Source organism: Magnolia sinica, chromosome 11, assembly GCF_029962835.1.
Source record: "Magnolia sinica isolate HGM2019 chromosome 11, MsV1, whole genome shotgun sequence".
Taxonomy (NCBI): domain Eukaryota; kingdom Viridiplantae; phylum Streptophyta; class Magnoliopsida; order Magnoliales; family Magnoliaceae; genus Magnolia; species Magnolia sinica.
Genome location: NC_080583.1, coordinates 10,193,927 through 10,208,644, shown reverse-complemented (window position 1 = coordinate 10,208,644; position 14,718 = coordinate 10,193,927). Strand labels below are relative to the sequence as shown.

Below are 14,718 nucleotides of genomic sequence, written 5' to 3'. Positions count from 1 at the left end.
TTGAACTCGGATTCAAACTCGACTCGAAAACTCGAACTCAACTCGGCTCGTAATCGGACAAGTTGAGCATGAGCAGAGAATCCATGCTCGATGCCTGAGCAAAACCGAGTAGGAGTAAGACTTGGGTAGTGTGAGCCCAACATGAGCTGGTCAATACTCGGTTCGGCTCGATGTGTGTACAACTCTACATATACATCTCCCATCCCAACCAACGCGATTGGTGTAATTTTGCAAATACGGCTAACCAAAATGTCACAGTTAGAGCGTCAACGGTTCATATTAATCTGCACATATCAAAGTCAAGAAGAATCCACTCAGTGCAAATTTTTTTTATGCGTTCCATCTGGGAGATCACGCATAAAATGGACGGTTTCATCTGAAAATATTTGCATGTAGGCTCCCGTAGGATAACACAAATTGTTGACCCTGTCTATGAAAGACAAAATTCACAAAACCAGGGGCATAAACATCCAAAAAACAGTAAAGGAGAAGGGGCCCACTTTTCTCTATCAAGGAAGAAAAAGACAAAAAAAATGTATATTTTTTTTTCAACAATCAAAACACCCAAAAAATGAGAGAAACAGCCACTGGTTTTGATCACCATTCATAGAAATAGGGTGGTAAAAGAAGAACATGGTCAAAGTCAACCATGCAAAAAAGACAAAAAACCCTGCAAAAAGACAGAGATGATCCATGTAGCAAACAGGAGATAATGGCTGTCTTAGAAGAGAATGAGATTTTCAGGATTTGGTTTTACAGAAATGAGGAAAAAAAAGAAAAAGAAAAGAAATACATATATATTTATAAAAACTGTAAATTAAATCTACCAACCATTATTCCTAGTCTCTGGAAGCTAGAGAGAGAGAGAGAGAGAGAGAGAGAGAGTTAGCGAAGAAAAACTACCACCTTGTTTTTCTTCTATCCAAGAACACGTGTGTTGATTTTTGTTTTTTCACATGAATTTGCTGAAAGCAGAGCGAAGATTCCTCACGAGATCCTTTGTCGTCATGCAGTAATCTTCCTCCATCTGAAGAGAAGAGAGAAAATGGTGATTGTGAGCTTGAAGCAAGCATTTAGAGTAACTAGAGTGATGTAGAATCGGTCACAGACACTTCCATGGCAAAAATGGACAAGAGAAGACCGATGGGAGGTGGAAACAATCGGGACTGTCAAAACCTTAGAACAGTCATATCTTGCAAACCGGGATGAGTTTTCAGCATATCATATATGATTTTGGGTAGGAGAAGCTACTTTAGCCAGCCAACCCTGCTATGATGGGTTACTCATGGCAGATTTGCGAGATTCCATTAGATGACCAATTTATTTTCGTTTTTACTATAAATTATGAGTTTTAGTTGAGTATAACTTTCGATCCTTTGAGTTGTAGAAGTCATGCCCAGCATGAAAAAGGCTTACAAAAATTGTGAGAATAGCGTGGTTGGGCTAAATTGGACACTTACTATTTTTAGCCGAAAACCATGAAGTCTTTAGGAATGGAGCTGTTTATAAATAGTAAGTCATGTTTTTAGGGTGTTTGAGTTGGAGTTTGAGTCTCAAACACCGTTCCAAGTTAGAGCTCATTATTTAAAGGAGTGTAATTTGATTTTTTATTTTTTATTTTTTTTTTATCGTCAATCATTTTATTTCAAATTTATTAGAAATTATTTCTACTTTTATCCTCCATGGATTCAAAAGAAACCTCTGTGAGGAGTCCAGAAAGCTTTGTGGATTCAGAGTAGATATCCACTGACGAAGACTGGTGATCGACCTCATCACATCCCTTCTATGTCATAGAGCTACATCTGTTTGTCGTTGTTGTTGTTAGGGAAAGGAATGCATTCAAGAAAGAGAGTGCACACAGGTCAGAGATAGGCATGCACCAACGCTCGCCACCACGCACCATGTGCACCAAAGACATGGCCCATCATCATCTTCATCATCAGGACGATGACATTGCACCCATGTTTTTTTTCGTTTTTCCTGATACATGCACCACTTTCCTTTATTTTTGACTTTGCCAAGAAGAAAGCTTATCAGATTTTACATTTGCTTCTTGATAGATGTCTGATGCTATCGATTGCCATCGCGTGTTGTAGTAATCTCATGGCTTTCAAGGTGTCTCCTTCTATTTACATGGCTGACACGGCAAGGACATCAGTAATTGGAAGAGCTAAAACCCTAATCACAGGCTTCTTCCCAAGGAGAAGTTGAGGTTACACTCAACATCTGAGTAATGTTAGAAGAAAACCCACATAAGAAATCTGAAGTTTTTCTAGCCCAACAGGCATGTCTACATATGTCAACCTGGAATGTGTATGTGACATCTCATCCGTGCATCAATGTTCAGATCTTGTGGGTAAGAATCAGACCATTCCGCCAGATGATCTACATGGTTGGTCCCACTTGATACACAGTTCACGTCTTACACATGTACCAGACTTGCACGTGTAGACACACTAGCTGATAAATACACCCATCCTTTCTACCTCTGGTGGACTCATCAGTCATGATGAGTGTAGTGCATCTCTTCCTTTTCAAGATTTTTTGTAAATTGTCAATCTATATTCACTCAATTCAATTTGATTAAATTCAAGAACCAGGCATCCAATTTCTAATTTTCTCAAAAACTTAAAAAACATTTCATTCCTTGAAAGTAGAAAAAGAAGATATCATAATCACATGAAAAATTACCTGAGCAATCACCGTTATATCGAGAGCAGAATTCACAAACGGCATGACGCACGTATTAACGACGGAAAGGTGGAGCTTCTCAATCTCTGCAAGCGTATTCACGAGCGTCCCTTTCCGTTTCTCGCAGTGGATTCTTATGAGTATGTTCTTGTCAGACACCCTCGCTTCAATCTCCGGGAGCGGCTCATCGGCCAGCCCTTCAAAGTTCTCATCAGACGAAGAGAGGTCATCGTCGCCGGAGAGCTGGGATTTCTTGACGAAGACAACCGACTCCACCGTCTTCTTCACGGTTTGATCCTCCAATGTCTTCAATCGATCTTGCAGCTGTTTCACGTACTTGATCGCATCTCCAAGAACAGAAGCTTTGTCCATCTGCAGTATGGATGGAAATTTCAAGAAATTAATATTACCGCCCGAAGTGTAGTTTTTGAAGAAAAAAAATAAAAAAATACAAAGTATACTACAAGAACTTATTATGGTGATTCGAATTCAAATGCAAAATGGGATCCAAGCTTATTTGGTGAATTTCTGAAATCAGTTGGAAAATGGACGGTCGCATTCTCAAGCATGAGAGATGATTCTCTCTGATTTAATGAAAATACGAACATTAGGATGGTGGATTGGAGTCTATAAAACAGGATTAGCAATACTCTATTGCAAAAGAGCATACCAACAAAGCAATTTGTGGTCTCAGGATACTTCTTTACTCACCTTTTCAATGAAAATTGATGGTCTCGATCTATCTATTTCATCTAGTTTATCCAAACACTGACTATTTCTCATTGAAAGAGAGTTTTTCTTTCCACCCAATTGTTAGAAATTTTTTGTGGCTTGTTGTTTCAATCTCTGTTTGATTTATTTCGGTGCTGTTCTTCATGATCTTTTACATTGGAGGTGCAACTTCAAATGGTCTAGTTTCACTATTATAAGCATAACAACACCATGAAGAGAAATTTCAATTGAAGAATTATGAAAAAGAAAAAAAAAATGCACCTTCTTTAGGCCAGGAACAATTGCCGATAGAGCAATGAATCGTTGGCTAAGCTTCTCTCTACGCTTCCTCTCCGCTATTATGTGATCTTGAGTATGTGAAGGTGGCTTAGCTGCTCCAATGCTCACCCTCTTCTGTCCCTGGCTGGCAATGGATCCGTAGCTTTGATTTAGGAATGAACCTTGTGAAATCAAGATATCAGTGGGGACCGTCGAAGTTCTTGGAGATGCCGTCTCATCCTTCGGCTTCACCTGTGGCCCGCTTACAAGATTGCCATACATCTGTTGATGATTGCTGGGTGAGCCCTGATTGCAGAAGGAAAGTAGGTTGGGAGGAGGAGAAGCCTCTGGGGTTGATACGTGTTGGTCAGCGGTCGTGCGGGAATTCCAGCTGTTGGTCCTTAGCTGCTTCATGGGCCTATCAGGGCCTGCCTGAGAAGCCTCCATTGAAGAACAGCTGAAGGTGGTGTTGTTTCGTGGGGTGAAGGGTGGGTAGGATTGATAGCTTTCTGAAGAGAATGAGGGGTGGAAGTTCTCTCCAAGTGCATTTGCTAGTTGTTGTGTTGTAAGATGATCTAGAGAATTCATGTCTGACTGATGGATGAATGTGGGTTCTTCTATTCCCTGCAGATTGCACCAAGATATATTGAAATAGATAAACAGATGCATTTAAACATGTTTTATCAGGAGATTGTAATCATTTCAATAAAATTCTATCTTTGTGTAGTTCATGAATGAGGCTGCCATTTCTATAGACTTGCACCACAACAATAAAACACGGTAAGGTGAAATAATGAAGGATTTATAGTCTTTCCATGCTTTTCATTGCTCTTTTTTCTTTTCTTTTCTTTTCTTTTCTTTTCTTTTTGAAAAATAAGAATCTGATAATTACAAGATAGAGAATTGAAATATGGGTTTAATTCATACCATTTCGGAAAACCATCCGGCTGATGAGATTTCCATTGATGCAATTGGGTTGTGTAGATACTGAGAAGCTGGCATAAAAATAAAAATAAAAAAAGAGGAAATCCAAGTCAATACAGTGAAATTCCTTCCATGGTTAGATCTATAGGAGTGCAATAATAAAAGGAAAATGAGTGCAATTTCTAGTCCTAAACAGAAGGAATTGAAACACCCATAAGATTTTTATTTTTTTTTTTATTTTTATGTGTGCATGGAATTAAATCCAAAAAATCAAATAGATTTCATGTAGAAATAGGTGCAAGAAGAAAATGAAATGGTTACACAAAGAGAAGAAAATACAACATACTCTTATTAAGAACACCAAGTTCCTTTTCTCAAAAAAAGGACCATAAAAATTGAAGAAAAAGGCTTATTTCTTATTAAAAATGGGTGCAAAATAACCAATATATTCCAAGAACCTCCAAAAGAAATGAGACCCATTTCGCTTCTAGCCTTCAAAGACCAAAAAAAATCAAATATTTAAGAAAACCAATGTCTTGAAGCCTTCCAGCCAAAAACAAAAGATTTCATCTAGAGATTTCAAGGAGTGATCACTACATAAAATCAGGTGCCCAAATGGGTGCAAAAAGAACATGAAATGGCTACACAAGTCTAAAGCTTTTTCTATATATACAAGAAAGAAAACAGAATACACCTAGTCTTACAAAAATTTAAATTCCCTTATTTCAAACAAAAGAGCCCATAAGATAGAAAAAAAACATACCCATTTCTCATAAAAACTGGTGCAATATTTCCAAGAAACTCTTAAAAATAAGATTAAAGAAAAGAAGAGAAGACCCATTTCAAGTCTACCCTTCAAAGACCCAAAACAATTCAAATCATGGAGAAAATCAATGTCTTCAAGACCCAAAAGCACCCAAGAACTTACAAAAAAGGAAGAAGAAAGGAGAATCTCTCTCTATCTCTCTCTTCTCACCTTTCTAAATTGAAAATTCTCAATCTCCTATTTCTAAAGAAACAAAAGGAAGCTTCTCCTCCTGCAGTCAATAATGTCTAAGAGATCATAGGCACGTGTGAAAAGTCCCTTCCTTCCTCCCCCTCAAACTATTCCAATGGAAGCGGCCTCTCACCCTTTTATAAAGCCAAAACTCCCCGACACGAGGTTTTCTTGTAGCTTTTCTGTGTGCACACGCGTCTGCAATAAAGCTCATGGACACGCTACACACGTGCCAGTATGGCAAACGAGTGAGAGATCCTATCCATCAGGTCTGTCTGAGATTTTATATATTTTCCTAAAATAAATCTATCCCACTCATCACGTGGGCCCTAGTACTAGAAAACAGTTGGATGGGTCACAAAACTTCAACCAAGTTTTTCAAAGCTCTGGATTTGTTTTGAAAACTGTGGCCCACATGAAGAGTAGACCAATCTGATTCTTGGTAGAAGTATTATTATAGCATTTCCTTTCTGATGGATGGATTGGATCTTGATCCTGTCATGCCATGCTTCCACACGTGTAGCGTGTACACGAGCTTTGTTGCGTGCGCGTGTAGGCTTAGCAATGGTTACTTTGCTAATTCCACACGCGCGTGGAGAAATGGCCTTCCACGTGCAGACCAACGTGCCAGTATGGGACACGTGTGGATCATCAGATCTTTCCATCAGGTGCACTACGCTGTTTGTATCTTTCGGTCTAAAATTAAGACACCGAAAAGTTCAGGTGGATCACAATGTACAGACAATACAAACGGTGGAAACAAATTTTCAACCGTCCATTTGTTTTGTAGTCGTCGGCCGTTTGAGGTGTGAAGTGGAATGATTTTTAGAAGGTCAGGAGATATCAACGGCGTAATCCACCTGATGGAAAGATCTGATTTTGTACACGTGTTCCAGAAATGCACGTGGGTGACCGGGCTCCCACACTGGTGTGGAATTAGCAAACCTCCATCTTCTAGATTGCTGCTTTCTTCGAGAAAACTTCGATACTCTGGCACAGTGTGATGGATGATACGTAGGCACTTATAAACTACTTTGAAATTACATCCATTGCATGCAAGTGATTCAAACTAAGCAGGGTAAATAATGGGTTCTAGTTAGGCTACCAAAAGTAAAGATTATTTGATTATATTACTATTGATTGGTGGACATTGATAAAATGGTTTTAAAAAAATAAAAATAAATAAATCAAATGGCTTTTTTTAAGTAAACGACTGTCCACAAATCATTGGTTAGGATGGTTCACAGAAGCTGATTTTGGGAATGTGATTTAGCGACAGTGATTTTGACAATTTATCTTGTTCAAATTAAGTTGATTGAGCGTATCAAGCATCATATGTTACTGGAGTAATAAATAACTTTCCATTTATTTCCACTAGTTTTTTCTTCTTCTTCTTTTTTTTTTTAATAATGCAAACACTCCTCTTCCTTTTGCTTGGTTTTGGTATCTAATTAATTAGTACCAAAGTGCACCTTTTTTCTGATATAAAAATGGTATTAAAATTAGAGATAATTGGGTGTAAATATTGTACTCTGTGTGTGTTCAGTGCTATAAAATTAGAGATAAATGAAAAGTTATCTTTTGGTATTTTTTTTAATTCCTTGTTGAAATCACTGTAGTTTGAAATGCCTCTTTAGGCTTCCCATGTAAAGTTGTCGCTGGACTATAAATCAGCCGTACATATGGAATGATGATGATATCTTGAAACAATTCAATTAATAGTTGTATCACTCAAATCACACCAATAGAATGAGTTGAATTGTCTCAGCATTAGGCCATTTATAGTTTAAAAAATATTAGTGAGTCACTTGTTTGTGATTCTTATTATTGTAACCCACCCAATGAAGTATATATTTTAATGGGGTCTATTATAATTACACTCAAATGACAAATATAAGTACACTACAGAATTTTAATGCACTCTAATCAGCATTCAAATATAAATTTTGAATTCTATCGCAATATTCCAATCGCAAGTTACCGAACAGAAGTAAATATTTTAATTTACATCTATTCTATGGTAATTATGATTTAGATTCCAAATCATTCCTAATACTAGGTGCCAATCCACTAGTTGCTAATGTTTGTTTGACGCTGGGGAAGGTACCTCCAAAATATAGTTCACAAGACTTTAGCTTGATCTCTGTGATTGGAACCATCAACCAATGGGACCCACAGTGGAAGGATAAAGACACTGATTAAATGTTCAAAGTCTTTCCATCTCAGAGATCTCGAGAGTAAATCTATCCATAATGGGGTCCATTACATCAATAATCCGAATTACCAGACCATGGGCCAAATATTCACAAAATCCTCTGAAATGCACATATGCAACACGAGAGGTATAACCACAATAGCATAAGCCAAACACGCAACACTACACAACATGTGAGTAATAAGGTGAACCAACCCACAAAGTGGGTCGCATCTGTCCGTTTCGTCAGAAAACGTGCGCTTTCAGCTCAAAAACGAATTTTTAGAAAAAAATTTACTATTTTTAGTAATTCCGATTTTTTTAATATTTTTTAGAGTTTTAGATTTTCTTTCCTTTTAGAAATAAATTTTAGTTATACTAGGACTCTTCTAGAGAAAGTTTATTTGCAATTTTTATTTTTAGAAATTAGGCCTTAGAAGAGTTTTATTAGAATTAGGATTTTTATTAGAGTTAGAATTTTGCTATTTTTGGTAATTACGAATTTTAGTTTATTTTTTTTTCTATATTAATGGTGTAAGGACACACATTATGGAATGATCAATAATTCATCAATCAATTTCGAATTTATTAGAATTTATTTCTATTTTCTGCTTTCTTTCCTCGTGAATTCGAGAAGTCTCTGTGAGGAGTCCAGAGAAGTTCCGTGGATTCGGAATAGTTATCCTCTTGAGGAAGACGGTGCTCGACCTCACGTCCTCCCCTGCGTCAGTTTGGTATCAAAGCAAGGTTTCTCCTCGGATTGATGGCTTCTAACGATGGGTCGGGCAATAATCCCATGGGCGGTGCTCAAGGGAATTTACCTTTAACGGCGGCAGCTTTCGAAGCAGCACGGCGAGAGAATCGGCAAGCTATGCAAGGGCTGCAGGCTTCCATCGATCGCATGGCGGATCGTTTGGCGGAGGCCCTAGGGCAACTCCGTATTCATGGTGGTGATCCACCATCAACAATTGCTAGAATTCGTAATCATATTGATCGTAGGGCGACGCTATCAGTGAACCACAGGATCACTTCTAATAAAGTGGGATCTAGCGACATGATTTTACAGCATCCTAGACGAGCCATTGATCAGATGGATCGGATGGACCAAGAATTCAAGATGAAAGTCGATTTTCCTAGTTTTAATGGTCAACTCTACTTCAAGGACTTCCTCGATTGGTTGCTTAAAGTCGAACGTTTCTTCGACTACATGAACATAATGGAAGAAAAGAAAGTTAAACTCGTGGCCTACAAGTTGACGGGCAGAGCTTCAGATTGGTGGGAGCAACTTCAACTCGAGCGAATGAGACGGATGAAGGCGCCAATCCGCATGTGGTCGCGGATGAAGAAGTTATTGTGCATGCGATTCTTCCCTACCAATTACGATCAGGTATTATTCCAACAAAATCAAAATTATTGGCAAGATAATCAATCATTAAAGGGTTATGCAGAGAAATCCTATTATTTGTCGGCGAGAGGTGACCAAGTCAAAACGGAGTTGCAACAAACCACAGGATTCATCAGTGGAAAACATGTGACCCCTATGGGAACGGTGAGCCAACTCAAGACTTCTAAAGTGGAGGGACAATCTCTCATGACTGAACAGGCCTTTGTTAAACAATCTGAGGAAACGGGAGACATATATGCAGTAGTTGAAGAGAAAAAATATGTGGAGCCTGTGAATATCCTAAAGGATTTGGAACCAGTATCGCAGGAGTTCAAGGGGGTTGTGCTCGATGAACTCCCTAATAAATTACCTCCCATACGAGATATGCAAAATTATGTTGATCCTATCGAAGGGCAAGTCCGCCTAATTGCCCACTTTATCAGAAAAAATATAAAATCTTGAAGACAGATGTGAAGGAATTAATCGAAATTAGTCAAGTCAAGGAAAGTATGAGTATATGTATTGTATCGGCTCAAAAGTTTAATGCTAAGTACAAAAAAAAAGTCTAATGAACATCGGCGTCAGAAGTTAACTCAGACTCATGTGCCAAGTCTCTTGCGTAACTCGATGACGAGTTTTTTTCAAGTGGAGGGGTCTGATGTAGGACAAGGTATAAGTTCCCAGCATGGTTGAGACAAAAGAAGATGGACGTGAATTAACCATAACTTTTGATCCGGTATTGTTATGGGGCATGCAACCTATCAATCTTTCTAAACGGGCCATCCGAGGTGAACCAACCCACAAAGTGGGTCGCATCTGTCCGTTCATCAGAAAACGTGCGCTTTCAGCTCAAAAACGAATTTTTAGAAAAATTTTACTATTTTTAGTAATTCCGATTTTTTTAATATTTTTTAGAGTTTTAGATTTTCTTTCCTTTTAGAAATAAATTTTAGTTATACTAGGACTCTTCTAGAGAAAGTTTATTTGTAATTTTTATTTTTAGAAATTAGGCTTTAGAAGAGTTTTATTAGAATTAGGATTTTTATTAGAGTTAGAATTTTGCTATTTTTGGTAATTACGAATTTTAGTTTTTTTTTTTTTTCTATATTAATGGTGTAAGGACACACATTATGAAATTATCAATTAATTCATCAATCAATTTCGAATTTATTAGAATTTATTTCTATTTTCTGCTTTCTTTCCTCGTGGATTCGAGAAGTCTCTGTGAGGAGTCCAGAGAAGTTCCGTGGATTCGGAATAGTTATCCTCTTGAGGAAGACGGTGCTCGACCTCACGTCCTCCCCTGCGTCAATGGGCCAAATATTCACAAAATCCTCTGAAATGCACATATGCAACACGAGAGGTATAACCACAATAGCATAAGCCAAACACGCAACACTACACAACATGTGAGTAATAAGGTGAAGATATCTCTATGTAGCTTTAATAAATTACTTAGCTTCTATGAATATGTATAGGTAACAGTATGATTAATCCCGAAATATGTTAAAGGGTTGGAATACGGTAATGGTAGATCCACCACCCAACAGTACGCGTAAGGTCAGTGTATCAATCAGAACCTCCATCTAGTGGGCCCACCACAGATGAGAAATACTTAAATACATGTAGATGTGGATGATCCTGTCAATCTGATCAGTGGACTTTAAAGCAATGGTAGAAAACAAAACTGATTAACGGATGATCCTGTCAATCTGATCAGTGGACTTTAAAGCAATGGTAGAAAACAAAACTGATTAACGGTCAACATTAAGCGATAAAAAAATTAAAGAAATTGAAGGCTAAGGATTGCATTATAGATAGGTTCTTGGCAACACAGGCCACCCATGAAGGGGCCCACTAGATGCCGTCCGGATTGAGGACGTGGATTGCATACTAACTCAGTATGCAACTATTATCCATGCCGTCCATCCATTTTCCCCGTATCATTTCAGGTCATGAGAACAAAATTGAAACATATCCAAAACTCAAGTGGACCAAACAAGAAACAGTGGAAATTCAAGGCCTTAAAAACTTCTTAGTAGCTACGGAAGTTTTGGATCAAGCTGATATTTATTTTTCTTTTCCCCTTCATCCATGTCTGTGTAACCTTATAAACTGGTTGACAAATAAACACCACTATCGGCCCTGGAAGGTTTTACCATGGACATCATTATCTCCACTGTTTCGTGCAGTGCAATCCATTCCGGCTTTCGCTATGCTTTGATTTTCGGTTTATGCCCTAAAATGAGTTGGTAAAACAGTTATACCACATGAATAAGACACATATATCATGGTGGGCCCCACAGAGTATGCTAGCGTACCGAGTTGGTATGCAAGAGATTACATGACATCTTACCGTGAATAGCTAGGTCTTACCTTATTCAGCTTCTTCCGGATCTACCGTTGAAATGAGAGATTACTAGTGTATCTAATCCAAGATTAGTTAATCTAGTCCCTTTATTAGGATAACTATTAATGTAGTTATACCATCCATGCAACTATAGATATTCGGAGATACAGAGATGGTATAAGTAGGTGAAGGTAGCTCAAATATGAAAATAATTTCAAAACCTTTTAAGGAGTGGGAAAAAAATGGCTGTTCAACTGTTCGATCGAGACTGTCCATTAGGTCCATCAAATATTTGGTAGGCTACAATGATAAAAAATCATACTAATTGGATTTCAAACCTTCTAATCAATATCCTACAAAATGGATGGTCAACATCCACTGGATATAACTAGGTTCAATTGACAACTTGAGGGGGCCATCATGGATCGGTTTTGATTATATGGAATCATTTCTATCTTGTAATTCTAACCATGCAAATGGATGGCTGTGAAAAAGAAGCTAAGGTTGGATTGGATAGCCCAATTTTGAAATTTTTGTGACGTGCTGTGGGGATGGTCCCATCCTATCCATTGTTCGATGCAATCTTAGATGGGGCCACAATGGGATTGGGAAGAAGTTTTAGTGGATTATAGTGGCATCTTGCATGCTATTGCAAATACTGAATAGAATGTATAGCTGATGAACGGTTCATATCCAAAATTCCCACCACCTTCTTGATTGCAATAACTGATCAGATTGGATATCATGGTTGATTTCTGATACAGTACACTTCTAGGAAGATTTGGGCCATCAAAATTTTGGGCCCCACTGTGAATTATGGCATATCTAAAGTTCACACTTAAAAAAAAAGAAAAAAAAAAAAGAAAAAAGAAGAAGAAAGGACCATTGGATTAGTGGGCTTTTGCTCGTTGTAGTAATTCGCAAAATTTTCATTTTAGCCGTCCACTGCATGCCTCTGGTTGGACGGTCACGATAGTCCTACCAATGCATATATATATATAGCCCACCTACACTTTGAGCACACACGTTCAAATGGTCTGGTACAGCAGGGATGCACGTATGCGCTATGATCCTGCACGCAGGATATTCTACAGTCCCTCTCGTACATTTTTTTTTTGAATTTTTTTTTCAAAGTGGTAATGGGCCAGTGTCCACACAGTTGGTCCCGTAATTGAACGGTCTGGATTGTTGTTCCCGTAACACATGCAACGGTACAGAAGCGCGCATCAACCACGAATATGTGCACCACATTGTAGATGGAGGAAGCGGATTGCCTGTTGCACCCGCCACGACGATATCCCTGCAGTGGTATGACGTGGCCCAGGCTCTGTGGGGCCACGGTGATGCATGTGTTTCATCCACACCGTCCGGATCAGCTCAAGTGGACCACAGTACCGCAGAGAACAGTGGGGATTAAACACCACCGTTGAAAGCTTCTTGGGCCATCTATCCTTCATCCAGCTCTCTATAACCTTATGAAAAGGTTGGATGCAAATAAACATCACGGTAGGCATAAGGAAGTTTTCAACGGTGGGTATTCAATCCCCACTGTTTTCTGTGGTGTGGTCCACTTGAGCTTTGAATCTACATAATTTTTGGACTCATGCCTTAAAATGAGATGTAAAAATGAATGAACGGTATGGATGAAACACATACATCACAGTAGACCCTGCACAGCTTAGGCCACGTTGTGCCACATTAATTTACCCTATCTGTTAGGTCACACTGATCAGGCAATCCGAACCATCCAACCGATGACTATCAAATGAATGGTTAAAAATAAAAATAAAAATGTGGGTGTAAATTCTGAGGGAAAAATCAGATGCTTATTATTTTTTCTCAGTGTAATTTTTGGGTCATGCTCTATCCAGAATTGGGTCAGCCACTTCAATGGTCTGGATTGCCGTATCACTCTGCCATGTGTCCGCTTTCAGAGTCACCATCATTTTTAAATGGTAGTGAATCATTATATATAGCCTCCACCCTCCAACATAGTGCGAAATGAATGCAACATTTGAACCGAACCAGTACAATATTCAGAAATAATAAAAATAATTTAAATTTACGAAAACACACCAAAAAAACCTGTTTTTAATAAAGATAATATTGAAATAAATAAATATTTTTGAAATTCTAAAAATGTACAAAAATGCTTGTACAATCTGCATTTTGTAAGATTATTAAGAATACAAATATCAAAAAATAAATAATATAAAAAGGAAACTTGAAAAATGAACAATGCCATATATGTGTGTGTGTGTGTGTATCTGCAGTCGCATCTAGAGAATGCGATCTGTTGGGAAATTTTTTAATATGAGTGTAAAATTTAAATAACTGAGAGTAGTAAATCTTAAATATAAGAAATTTTAATGTCAAAATTCTTCAAAAATTATGATTTTTTGGGTTCACATTGTTTTCAAATGACATCCAATCTGTCCAATTGGTATACCTGACCATAACGATTAGACCGACAAAAAATAGTCCAATCCCGTCATTGGCCACACTTGAAATTGGTGGTTTTGAGTGATGTATACTATTTTTGTGGTGTGTACGATGCGATGATTGGATTGGCCTAATTTTTTAGCTTTTGATCATCATGGTGGAGTGTACCAATAAGATGGGTGAATGCAACGCACCTTAAGATATTTCGTAATGGTAACGACGGTTGTAATAACAATCAATATGACAAAAGTTGTAAGTGAAAAATAATTTGTTACGGGGCCTCCGTACACATAAAAATAATAGAAAATATAATAATAATAACTTCATGTCAATCTGAAAAACACGTTTTCACCTTGAAAAGCACGTTTGGTAAATTCAAGTTGGACAAGCTTGCTCGGTGAAATCAGAATTTTGGAGGGATTCTCGTATGAAAATTCTTTGATTGGAGCTAAGAGCCTTGCTTGCTAACCTTGTGCCCTTGCCAATTATCTTCTAAAGCCATCATGATATATATGTTTCATCCACGCGGTTCATTTATATTTTCATTTTAGGGCAGAAGCCCATAATTGAAGCATATCCAAAGCTCAAGTGGACCTCACCATGGATAATAGTAGGGATAGTGATATCCACTGTTGAAACCTTCCAAGGTCTCACAATTATGTTTATTTATCATTCAAAACTTTTGTAGCCTTTGAGACGCTTTCAATAGTAAGCAGCAATCAATTCTTGCTCTCTTTTTTCCCGTG

At 37.9% G+C, this 14,718-nt stretch overlaps 1 protein-coding gene across 2 annotated transcripts; it reads right to left on the bottom strand.

The window, feature by feature from the left end:
* Positions 1–498: 498 nt before the first annotated feature.
* Positions 499–5,720, bottom strand: LOC131218788 (transcription factor bHLH18-like). Of its 2 annotated transcripts, none has more exons than XM_058213588.1 (5): positions 5,582–5,720; positions 4,609–4,676; positions 3,685–4,305; positions 2,692–3,063; positions 499–1,027 (listed from the first exon to the last, which is right to left on the bottom strand). In XM_058213588.1, the coding sequence occupies exons 2-5, from the start codon at positions 4,642–4,644 to the stop codon at positions 953–955; spliced, it is 1,104 nt and encodes a 367-aa protein (XP_058069571.1). In that variant the 5' UTR covers positions 4,645–4,676; positions 5,582–5,720; the 3' UTR covers positions 499–952. The 2 variants fall into 2 exon arrangements, with proteins under 2 accessions (XP_058069571.1, XP_058069572.1); XM_058213589.1 differs by having other exon boundaries at positions 5,534–5,711.
* Positions 5,721–14,718: the final 8,998 nt, after the last annotated feature.